This window comes from Verticillium dahliae, genomic scaffold (genome assembly GCF_000150675.1).
Source record: "Verticillium dahliae VdLs.17 supercont1.5 genomic scaffold, whole genome shotgun sequence".
In the NCBI taxonomy this organism is placed as follows: Eukaryota; Fungi; Ascomycota; class Sordariomycetes; order Glomerellales; family Plectosphaerellaceae; genus Verticillium; species Verticillium dahliae.
The window spans coordinates 1,672,782-1,685,220 of record NW_009276938.1 but is presented as its reverse complement, the minus strand read 5'-3'; the positions used below and the strand labels follow the sequence as shown (position 1 = coordinate 1,685,220).

Sequence of the window (12,439 nt, the reverse complement as noted above, 5' to 3'; positions counted from 1 at the left end):
GCGCGTCAATGAGCAATCCGTTTGACTTTATTGGCAGCCCTACGCGATCGGCTGATAAATCGAGAGCGGGGAGTGTCGAATGCACCTCGATCAGCAGCTACCTCCCCAGAGAAGGATATAAAGTATGTCGCGGCGCTCGCTTGAAGAAGGGCTCGATGTGACTTGAGACGAAGAGGCACAAAGGTCTTTGGCGGCAAGGGAATACTCTTAGTACCTCAGCTCTATCTATATTGAGCATCATGTCGGCCAAGTCAATATGCATCTCACCCGAGAACACGGGGCTATGGGAGGTCCAACAGACCAGCGAGGCGGCCGCCAAGGCAAGCGAGCTGTTGAACCATGACCTAGAGGTAGGCTGCATCGCGTGTTCCGTGTGAACAGCGCTGCCTTGATCGTCGGGTTGACGAGACGAACTATGCTTAGAATCACCACGTTTTCCTCAACAATAAGGGATTCCACGACCATGTGAGTTGGACGCCGTTCCGGCGGTGCCTACGCATCGCATGTTGACGGCTTCTGCCAGATGCCTCACCACATCCTGGCTCTGTACGGCACCGGCGCCAGCGTCGCGCAACTCGAGAGGGCGTATTCGCTCCGAGACTCGCTACAGCGCGCAGTCGAGCCGCGCCACGGCGATATCGTATCCGCGCTGGCCGCATCGTGGGACAATGCCGCACCCTATCTCGGGCGTGACGAGTACTACCCCGACTTTCTGGCCCATTTCCAGCAGGTCATCGACGACAAGGGCTACGAAGCCGTCGTCAACGAGTACCTCTTCAAGGGAGACGCGCACGCCAATGACCTGCTCATCCGTCTCCACGCCGGCGTCCTGCACTCGCTGCTCCAGCTCATGTTCGCGCTGGAATGGAAGCAGCCCGCCATCGTCGCGGAGGCCCTGGCCCAGACATGCGTACATCAGCGCGACGGTCTCGATGGCCTGCTGCTCAAGAGCGAGCGCCGAGCGCGGCATGTATCGCAACCCGCCAAAATGCCGACGCTGCTCTCCCTGTTCCAGGGCCTCAGGGCCGACCCTCAGCTTCGGCGCGCGGCTCGCTTCACGGACAGCAACAAGATTCGCGACGGCATTCTACAGCGAGCGGAAGAGGCCATGCTTGCGGCATTGGCGCAGGTGCACGTGGGAGAAGACGAAGTAGAGGAGAGAACGGCGGAGATGCTGCACACGATCATCTATGTCGCGTCGAGCGCCGCCATTCACCCGCCGCACTACGTGAAATATGACTTTTTTCTGATGTACGTGGTCGCGAGGTGTAAACCTTGTCATGCCGAAGGGGAAACGACTGCCTTGCTAACGTCACGGGCAGGCACCATGTCAACTCGGCCATCTTTTACCTGACGATCAACAAGCAGGCATGGATCTCGCCGGCAGATAAAGCGCGGCTACTCGAGTGGAAGATCAGGATGGACTTTCTCGAGTATGTAGCGCGAGGCTGTCCAGAGATTTCCCTCGAGGGTATCGTTTCTTACGAGTCCAAGAGACCAATCGAAGGGTCTGTACGAGGTGAGTGTCGATGTCGATGTGGGGAGCATTGCGAAGTTGCGATGCTTGATGTCCAGCTGTGCGTCTCTGGCTGACACGGCCACCCGCGTCTAGAGATTGGGCTGCTGCTCCAGGACTTTGGCGACGACGGACACGCCATCAAGCAGGCGCGAGTGAATGCTCTGTGCCACGAACTGATGAGCAAGTATGACGACAAGTCGTGGGCTGTTCTGAAGGGGGACGATATCTGGCGCAAGATCCAAGCCATGACGGTCGACGCAGTGGAGGGCCCCGGCGTGCTGTATGTCAGATCTGGGGGCTTTGAAGAAGTGTGGAAGGTAAGAGAAGCTGCTTCCCGGTGCGCGAATGCATGGATGCTCTGTGCATGCTGACATTGGCGACCGATAGGATGTGCCGCTACAGTCTGCACCAAGGAGGAACTCGGATGCGCTGAGGGCGTTGCAGGCCGGCAGTGGTGCATCGCCTGAGGCGCTGGCGACAAGCTGAGGTGGGAGGATAGATGTGGTTCCAATCATGCAAGGATTTCTGTCGAAGACCCAGGCAGGAGATGCCATATCCAGACGTGATTTGGATTTACTGGAAAGAGATGTAGCATCAACTGTGGATGCTCATGGATTCGGGGAGGGGCGCCATGAGCAGCATTGAACAGTGACGCTGTGTATCTGATCATCGGATCATTTGCGAGGTGGTCCTGTTCACAGGATCGTGGTGTTCTGGATGCACCGTGCCTGAAATTATAACTTTACACACAGTAAAGCGCATCACGTGCGGGCCCGTAAATCTGTGGCCCAGAGGAAGGAACGACCAAACGCGACCGCGACCAGGCTGAGATCGTCCACGGCCGCTCCATGATCGCGAATCCTTAAGACCACCCCCAGCCAAGCATCTGCCAGCTGCAATTGAGCCCGCCTATTTTTCGTCCGCATCATCCGCTACCACTGCAAGCATTGCATCAACGACGCACGCACAGGCTGTGCTTCAGCAGCGATGGGTCGAAGATCTGGTCGCGCCGCCGCTAGACGCGCATCGGCTGCCCTTCGTGAGCTTCTCCCTGTTCTCTCCTCACATGGCGCATGGCAACATGGATTCGCATGCATGCTGATATGATGCCTTCACAGAGAGTACACCACGCGCATTTGAGGGCATCGAGGATGATGAGCCCATGCCTGATATTCCTGATGAGCCAGCATCCGAACCCGATGAGCCTCCCGAACCCGAGGCCGACGATGACGACGACGACGAGCAGGAGAAGGCAGACGATTCGAATAACGATGACGCCGACCAGGAAGAAGCGGCCGGCGAACCGGACGCTGAAGACACAGAAGCCTCTGTCAAGGAACCCACACCGCCGCCCGTGGCCACCGTCCGCCGCAAGCGTCTCGGCCGTCCGCCGAAGAACCGCCCACCCGACTGGGACCCCATGATCACGGTGCCCGCCTCCGAGGCCGACACGCCTCGTCGTCGCGGTCGTGGCGGCTGGCGCGGACGCGGCGGTCGCAAGCCCGGTCCTGGCCAGGCGCCGCTGAAGCTGCGCCAGGCCATCGACAAGGAGGGCACCGAGGTCGACATTGTCAACGACGAGTGCGTCCTGCCCGAGGACCCCGACGGCGAGACAAAGGTCGACAAGTCGGGCAACCTGCTCGGCGACCGCGAGTACCGCTGCCGCACCTTTACCGTCCTCGGACGCGGCAACCGCCTCTACATGTTGTCAACCGAACCCGCCCGTTGCGTCGGCTTCCGCGACTCGTACCTCTTCTTCACCAAGCACCTCAAGTTGCACAAGATTATCGTCGACGACGAGGAGAAGCGCGACATGATTGATCGCGAGATCATCCCGCACTCGTACAAGGGCCGGTCGATAGGAATCGTTACTGCCCGTTCCGTCTTCCGCGAATTTGGTGCGCGCATCGTCGTCGGTGGCCGCCGCGTCCTCGACGACTACCGCGTCGCCGACGCCCGAGAGGAGGAGGGCGTCACCGAGGGCGACCTCGCCGACCCCAACGACATGTACAATCCCGCCGAGCCGTACAACAAGAACCAGTACGTCGCCTGGCACGGCGCCAGCTCCGTCTACCACCAAAACGCCCCGACGGCAGCCGACCCCATCGTCGGCAAGGTCGAGGTCAAGAAGCGCCGCGTCAACGTCAACAACACCAACTGGATGCTCGAGCACGCGCGCGAAGCCAGGTATGTTCTTGCTGGGCCCAATATTTGTCGGGCCCATTTCCTGTCGGGCACATTCCATGGAACGAACGTGGCTAACTGAGAGCAGCACCTTCAACACATCAATCAACGCCATCCGCCGCTACCAGAACCGCGGCATCTACGACGTGCACACAAACATGATGCAGTACCCCTCGATCATGCAGCCGACCCACACGCGCATCGAGCAGGTGGCCCCCGAAGACGAGCCCGCGCCGACGCCCGTCTTCCCGCGCCTGCCCCCCGCCGTCGCCCGCAACGCCCAGGTCCTCGACATTTACTACGAGTCGGCCCCCGCCGGCATGGCCCCCTCGTCCTCGTCCAAGCAGCGGCCCGCCGCCGACTTTCTTGCCCCCTTTGACGGCCTGTGCGGCGTCTCGGACGACATCAAGGACCTGCTGCCGCCCGCGTGCCGCGCCGCCTTTGACCGCGCCGCCCAGCGCGAGGTCGACTGGGCCGCACGCTGGGGCAACGAGACGGACGTATGCGCACGCGGCGAGCCCATCATCGATCGCGCCGTCGTCCCCTTCCGGTAGGTCCCTCAGGGAGACGGCGTCAGTTTCGGACAGAATGGAACGCCGGCGAGATGGCATGGCATGCCTCCTAGACCGAGCGGTACGCCTACTAGACAGAATGGTACACCTGCGAGGCCGAATGGCACAACGCCCACCAGGCGTCATGGCACGCCCACGAGAGAGACTGGCACGCCTACGAGACTGAATGGCACGCCTGCTAGACAGAACGGCATACCTGCCAGGCAGGATGGTACACCTCCCAGACAAAATGGCATCCCCGCCAGACAGGACGGTACACCTACCAGACAAAACGGCACGTATGTGCGGCGGGAGACGTCAACAATGCATTGAGTCGGCAAGCAGGACAAGCAACCTCGTGGCGTCACGGTGTAGCCCGCCATGATCGACACTTGTCTTGGATGAGGGGGCAACTGCACACACAGCAACGGGGGGAAGTGGGAGTGGGAGTTTAATCGGAAAATCATTTTTGGACTCTGGCTGGCGTTGGGGGTGTTGTTCAACGGTTGTGGGAAAACGGGGGAGATCGTTGCGTTCTCTCCCCCGACTCAGGTCGGCACCGCAAAACTCTGCGTTCAATCGCATGGTCGTGTGTGTGGGAAAGATCATTGTACAATTTCTTCTTCTTTACAGGACGATGGGGGGGAGGGGGGGTCGAGAAAGGAGGGCGGAACACGGAGAGAAATCATTCTTGTCTCTTCTCGTGCCTCGTGCTTCGTCATCTTCGCCGCGCAGTGACGTTGTGTGACCGTGAAATCCATCCACTGCAGTTAGTTGCCTTACCATCAGCCCAACCCAACCGATTCCCTTCCTATCAACCCCCCCAATTTAGGCAACATCTTTGTCCGACACGAGACGTACGAAGGAGCAGGATCTCCGATCTAGGCGCAGCACTACATCTGTAAGCACTCGGTGCGTCACGTTGCAATGGTAAGCCTCGGCGACGCCCGCGTCACCTGGGGGCGGTTGCGAACAAATCGTCCGGGGGCGAGGAGTGGAAGAAATGGCTGCCAGCCCGGCGGCACACCAGCAGCAGCAACAGCAACCAATCGTTCACGAGACAAAAGGCCTAGGCAGGCTTCCACCCCGGACAGAGCAGTACAGCACGCGGTCGAAACAGTACTCGATCCGCAGGCGCGCGTGTCCGACTGTCGGAGCCTGGCGAGCGAGAACACCCACCCACCTGGCCACGGACCAAATGTGATGGGTTGTGGAGGGTGGATGATTGGGGGGGTTCGCAGGCAGCAGGCACGGCGTCCGGGCTGGGCGATGACTCGACTATTGGATTTGAGGTGGTATTGCGAAACTGGGTGTCTTGGGTGCCTCGCTCCGGGGGGCACTTTGTGTGCATGTGTGTACGTGACGGATGATGAGCAATGGGCAGAAGGGGGCAAGGGCCGTGTCGGGGCAAACATTGAATTCCCATTTGGTGGACTGTAGGTCCCGGGAGGCGGAAGACTGTACCGGCGCGCGGTTCGATGCTCCTGCGATAGGACGGAGCATGGCCAAGAACCATTTGCTACATTGAGCTGAGGTCACGCTCAGAATTACTTTTCGAGACAGAGACACCGTGTGTCCGGTCTGGGGCGTAGTACACTGATTGCTCTCGTGCACCAGTAGTGCCGTCACCAGAGTCTCGTGAGGGTGGTCGACGAGTTACAGGCAGCGACAGCAGCAATTAATCGTTCGGAACTCGAGCCCCCAGATCCGTGTGCCGTCGAGAGGCCCGCCCATCGAGACCACCAAAATCCCACACCCGGCGGGCGGAGACGGGGCTCTCTTTGCTGCGTGCTCGGCTTCTGGTCCTACCTACTGCCTGGAGAAAGGCGGTCAGAAGCGCATTCAGGTAGCTAGGCTGCCAGGCAGTGGCTGGTTGGCCGTGGCAAACTACGTCAATACTCGCGGCCAGCCATCGAGATGACATGGAAATAGTGGTGGTGGTGGTGGTCTGGCGGCGAGACGGTGACGTCCGTTGAATGCTCCCTAAAAAGCGCACACGAGGGCTCTCGCTCAGGTGGAAGAATCCATCCTAGATGCCCCGCCCCTGTGCAAAGGGGGCCTGTTTAGCCCGGCAACGGCCCAATGTGATGCAGTAGGCATCCCACGATCCTCGAGGCCCAGACGAAGAGGGCAAAGACCAGGAGGGGGTCCAGGAGGAGGTAGGGAAAGGGCGAGTCTGTGCTCTCGTCTCCCGACAGATACAGCTTCCCATACCCTGCTGACGTTGTTGGTGCCGCACCTTGAGACGTGACCCGAGAGCAAGCGCCTGGAACTTGCACCAGGCGGCGGCATGGGGTTCGACCAGTCCCGATTCGCAGACGAGTCCCCCTCGTGATGGATCCCACACCGCCTGCGTGCGCCCGTCCCTGCCCTGCAGCCGAGGACTGACAAGCAGAGAGCTCCTCGGCAAGCCGGTGCAGTGTAGCGAGGGAGGCAAGAGGACGGGCGGGGAAGACTGAGCAATGCATTGGGAGCGCCATTCAAGCCCAGTACACACCAAACAGCCCTGCCATTTTCCAGCACCACGCTCACACACGCATTACACATGCCGGCCCAGTAGCTAACTGCGAACAAGCCAAGAGACCTGAAGCAGCATACGCATATGCGGCGTGCCTGGCTGCCGACCATGCTGCCGTGTGATGGCCGTCGACAGCTTCCTGCACTGTGTGCCGGTCTCGAGAGTTTTCTTTCCTCCTCTTTTTCGCCCCATCGTCAAGAAGAAGCGGAGCGCCGAGCAAACCAGTCACAGACAGTTAGTTAGTCGCGTGCGTCAGACGCGGAGACGGGACGAGTGGCGCAGATGTGAGGGAGCTGACCAACCTCCTGTGATGGCACAGGAGGGTCAGGGGCTGAGGGGTTGAGAGAAGATCAGTCCTAGAGGAGTGCAGCGCGGATCAAGAGCTCATCCGACAACGACAGAGCAAACGTTCTGGAACCCAAAGAGCCCAGAATATGAGTGGAGTGATACACCAGTAATGTGGATCGTCGTGACGGTATGTATGATCGACGGAGAGAGAAGAAAAAACTGCACTTTGCGCTGTAGTGACCCTTTGTCCAAACGCATCGTGTTGGACGAGGATGACGGCAACAATCCAGTAGTTCATGGCTGCGATACGTTAGTCTCGGCATCTTGCGCCAGCGTGGTCTAGTTTTCTTCTGCTTTTCACGCAATGGCTGTATAGGCAGGATCACCCCTTGACTCAAGAAAAAGACCAGCTGCCAAAGCCGGTTGTCCGGTGATGTGGAATAGTCACTGTACGAACGGCTGCTATTGGCACCAGCGGTTCGGAGTCAACAGGAGTCAACTTGCAGATGAGACAATACCCCACGCTGTATACGCTCAAGCGCTGGCCCCAGAACAGTCAGTGGTAGAGATGCGTCCTCCGAGCGCTCGGCGAAGAGCACCACCTAAGGAGGAGGCGTTTGAGAGCCTGGCGACGCTTTCGGCGCATGCCCCCCCAAAAGTCTCCAATCCCACCAAGCCCATTTTGACCTGCGCGTTGCGGTGAGCAGATGCGGGAAATTCCTCTCACTAGTTGGGATATGCAAGTGATCTGGTAATCTGGGAAACCCTGCCGAAGCTTGCCAACATGAGTGGACTCAGGGGTCGCCCGATGGAGAAGAGAGAGGCGGGGGAGGCGTTACGATGTTTTGCTGGCTTGTTGTTGCGGTGCCTGGGGCCTGCTTCACATCACAAGAATGAAAGAAAAAAACCCCTCTCCCTGCGATCAACAACACTTGATGGCCCACCAGAGCTTTTTAGTCGCGAATCGACAGGCATCCCTCCCAGTCCGTCGGTGGAGCTGGACCCTTGTGGGTCCCGAAGTTGACGCTGAGTTAGCAGCACCCGGCGATCCTTGACCCTCGGGTTTCCAGGAAAAGCATGACAGGGATGTCCGCACAGGGCATTCATGCTGTAAATTGAGAGCGATGATGACAAGTGGCGGTAGTCAGGTTGTCTTGTCGGTCGTAGACAGCGTTGGCGCCCTTGGGAGTCATCTATTGGAGATGGCTCGTGTTCAGAATCTGTTCCATTTCTGGGTCTCATTCAGCCTATAGATTGGAGGTGCCTCACGAGGCTCGGAGAGACGAGGCTTCCAGCTGTGATGAGGCGGTGCAGTAATGTCGACGGCCCGCACGGGTGATGAGAGGCTGAGCCCGCTTGCCAATCCCTTACATACCTTTACTCGACAGATATCCCTTGACGGCTTGCTAGTTGCATCTTGCAACAGCTTTCTTGACAACATCGATTTTATGAACGGAAAGTACCGGTTTGCCCATAAAGCCATCATCGAAATTCGTAGTATAGGACCCCCACTAAGGGCTTCTAGAAACGCAGCAAAAGGAACATGAGCTTGGTGGCCTGAGTCGAGAGGGGGCGTGCGCTGGCACCAGGGGAGGCTCACGATTAGTCCTGTGGGGCACAGATCTCACATCTCGGGCCTCGTTGGAGTTCAACCCTCAGGCCATCCGTCTGAATTATCCAGGCTCCGATTGGCCGTACGGCAAGAAACAGTGTGACGCCTCTTCATCGGCTGACTGGACAGGCCGGCGTTCTGCCTCGGCCAGCTGGTTCGACTTTGAGACTCTCGTAAGAATACCCAACGACTGACCACTGGATTTGCTGTGGTGACAATACGACAGAGCTTTGGGGTGGTGGTAGACCTGGAATTTGCTGATGAGCTGAGAGCAAGTGTGGACGAAGCGTCACCAAATCCCCATGGCACCGACCGGGTGGGCTGTGGCGGCGTAAGGGAGTGCCAAAGCGAGGCCGAGCTGTGCTGTCTTTCGCGCGTCTGTCCACAGGGATAGAGTGGTCAACATTCGATAGGCACCGGCGCTCATTCACAGCGCCAGCCACACGAGCCTGCCGAAAAGACGACGCAGCTGACCTGACAGATGACACTATTTCGCCACGCATACGCCTGCTATCGACTAAGTTGCATGTCAAGCAAAAAGTTACCGCTGAACTGGTGCTTTTTTCTCTCAGGGAGTTAGTCCTGGTTTTGGTTAATAGACTCGTTTCGGCATGCAAGGCAAGTAAGAGAGGAGGGTGATAAAACGACGGGCCACCGTAGACCCGGCCCCGGCTTCTGGTCGGTACCTATCCTGAAAAGGGCACGGACAGCGAGCCCCAGCATTGGAACGATATCTGTCAGGCATTTGATGGCCGAGAGTTGGAGCTCCATGGAAGGGCGATGGACGCTTAGAAATTGACACATTGAAAGGAGACGAATGGGAGGGCGTCCCTGATCGCTACTGAGGATCTCGGACGTTCTTTGACGCTCGAAATGCACCTGGGCAAGCCAAGCCGCTGGCAAGCCGGTTGATGTCAGGCAGATGCCAGCTCGGCAAGTCATTTTTTGGAGGGCCACCTGGACGGGCAAGAGGGGAACAAAAAAAAATCGAGACTCCATTAATACTGCAACCACTACAACTACCATTTTTACAAGATATCAGCACTTTAATACCCATAAAAATCCAAGATCATCAGTATAGCCGATTTCCTAGATTCTCAGAAAATTCCCTATATCAAAAAACGTCCTTTTGACTACGTTGGCGTCTCGGAAAGCCGAGGGTAGCAGCCCGATTAACGGGCTGGTAGGTAGTAGGTAGTGGTTGTGGAGTCACGATTTTTTTGTTCCCCTCTTGACGGGGTAGGGACATGGAGATGGCTTGAAGCACGGCCTGGATTCCTCTGACCTGCGAGACATCTAGCAGAGATCTAGCAAGGCACGACGGGAGTGGGACAATACGAACCTGGACGTTTCGCCGACTAGGCACACAGTCTAAGTACTGTACGGGGTGCGGGATATTCTGGGCTCTGTTGCTGACCTCGTAGGCACCGAGGAGGAGCTGCATTTGGTATCCTCTTTCATGACCTATGGCACCCAGACGCGTGACAGACGTTGCGTTTCCCCAATCTTCCAGGCGAGGTAGGGTGACTACCATGTTCGGTAGTGCAGGGCATCATCCCCAGGGGTGTTTTGGTGGACTTGGCTGCTCCATTCCGAGGCGCGCCCAGTTGTGCTGTCAAGCGTCGACATTAGTATGCCATTGTGGCGGGTCTATTTTTCTTGATCCCATGTTCTGGGTTGTGCCTTGAGAATCACATCTAGGCTTCTTGAACAGTCAACTTCAATAACAGTGATTCGGCATGCCTAAAAAAAGGATGAGGCTGGCATCTGAGGAGCGAAGGACGGTCAGCGGCATGCTGGGCAGAAGCATACACCAGGTCCATGACGATCCCTTGGCGACGACTTTATGATATCTTACTCCCAAAGATGTCTTGGTGTGGGAGGCTCCTCAGGAACGGAATCTGCGGGAGGCGAAAAAAATAACAAGAATACCTTCCTGAGGACCAACTCGTTTTGGGGAAGGGGAAAATGCTAGGCAGTGCACCAGCCAAGTGGGTAGTTACTGCACCAAGTGACGTACTGTGCAAGCAATGGTTCTTTGCCACCCAATCCGCGTTGGGGCAGGATCCCCAGCACAGTCACTGGCTGTACGGCAGTGCACTGTTGGGGGCCAGTCAGGTACCTTCAAGTCCCTTACTCATCATAGAGACTGGCCATGGCAGAAAGTATACCTCGAGCACGAGGTCAGATGTGACTGTGCTCCTGGTATCGCTCGTGTGACAAAACTCAAACACAGTCAAGCTAGTACGCCGAAGTACTATGTACTGGTGGGCAACCCGGTTCCTTCTCTCTCACCGTCACTTCGTCCCAGCAGCAACGAAAGCGCGCCAGTTGCCAGGCCGATCCCACTCCCAAGGCCGCGCTAACGCTGGAGCGCTTCTAACAACAGGCGAATTGGGTCGTGATCTGGGGCATGCCCTTGCACGCCCTTTTTTTTTCTTGCTGTCCACATGGACTGCTGACATTTCGCGTTGCAGCCGGGATGGTTCGTTCGGGCTCACAGACCGCGCCTCGTCAATGGGTCCAGCCCAATCGTCAGGGGGACCACACTTGGGGTCTGTCGGTTGTGCGGCGTGTGTGCACGCTGACCATCGATCCCTCCTTGTTCCATTTTCGACAACGGGCTCATTTGAGTGGGCAGGTGGTGGCGGAGATGAGGGAGACCCTGAACTCATACTTGTTACGCGGCATTTGTGGTGGCCTCAGGCGGATGGCGAGACCTTTTGGTTTCGTTTCTCAACGAAAAGCAATGGATGCCGCCTTGAGTGGAATTCTCGTGTTAATCACCTGTTCGGGGGTGTCAACCTGCAACCTCGCTCATCTCGGAGCTTTCGCATTCTCCGTCCTGCTCCGGGGGGCTTTCTCTCCTCGGAGGCAGCTCAAATTGACTCGACGATGCTGGGTCCATGTATGCCTGCACAGTTTCTCTGCAGAGCAAGTGACTTACTTGGCTGACCTTGGTAGGTAGGTGACCGGGTAGGTACCCAGGCTAGCAGGCAGGTATGCACCTGCGTTGGGGTACATGTACTTGTAAGTAGGCAGGTATAGAGATAGGTGATAGGTATGCAGGTACATGTATGTCGGCCTTGCCTTGTGCTGTAATGCATGTTTCGAATACTTGGGCAAGCGAGACTCAGCCCAGAGGATGCTTGTGGCCTGCAATCTGGCCGGTCCGACGATGACACCGTTGAAACAACGCCCAGTTAATCTCTAATGACGCCCTCTGGACTTGCTTTCCCCTAGTTTCTTCCAGCTGGCGCAGCAGCTTGGGGCCACAACTTGATGGACCCACCAGGCTCAGATTGGCTCGAAGAGACAGAACCACGCCCCCCCTCAAGCTGCGTCGACTCCTCCTGCACCTTCCATGTTCCTCCTCCACCGCTGCGCCCACACCACCTTCAGTCTCGGCGGCTGTCACTGGCTCGTTCCTGCCAGCCTCTGCCAATGTCCCATCCCATCGCATCCCAAGCGTGAGCCTTGCCTCTTCGAAGCAAGTTCCAGCAAATGCAGTAACGCAGTAACGCGCTTCCAGGGCCAGGCCGATGCCAGACGAAGAGGAGCACGAGGGAATAAATCCTCCCCCATCATTACGTTGCACATTGCTGCTGGCCGGGGTCTGGCGTTCCCACTCGCGATGTTTTGCTGCTGCTGTATGTGGAGGTGAACGAACTGCCCCCCAGTGACCAGTGACCAGTAACACGCAGGCAGGCCGTAGGCTCTGTCCACCCTGGCAGTCCTTCGATGGCCCGTTCTCATTACTCGCCTGA

The 12,439-nt window shown here is 57.7% G+C and overlaps 2 protein-coding genes across 2 annotated transcripts; both read left to right on the top strand.

Moving 5' to 3' along the window:
- Positions 1-239: 239 nt before the first annotated feature.
- VDAG_03518 (uncharacterized protein) lies at positions 240-2,005 on the top strand (the record flags this gene model as incomplete). Its single annotated transcript, XM_009657383.1, has 5 exons — positions 240-350; positions 524-1,251; positions 1,323-1,519; positions 1,613-1,836; positions 1,907-2,005. 5 exons carry the CDS (start codon positions 240-242, stop codon positions 2,003-2,005), a joined length of 1,359 nt encoding a protein of 452 aa, XP_009655678.1.
- A 501-nt stretch (positions 2,006-2,506) lies between these two features.
- On the top strand, positions 2,507-4,257 carry VDAG_03517 (chromatin structure-remodeling complex protein RSC7; the record flags this gene model as incomplete). The annotated part of the gene is made up of 3 exons (XM_009657382.1): positions 2,507-2,558; positions 2,638-3,706; positions 3,792-4,257. 3 exons carry the CDS (start codon positions 2,507-2,509, stop codon positions 4,255-4,257), a joined length of 1,587 nt encoding a protein of 528 aa, XP_009655677.1.
- Between the last annotated feature and the right edge of the window lie 8,182 nt (positions 4,258-12,439).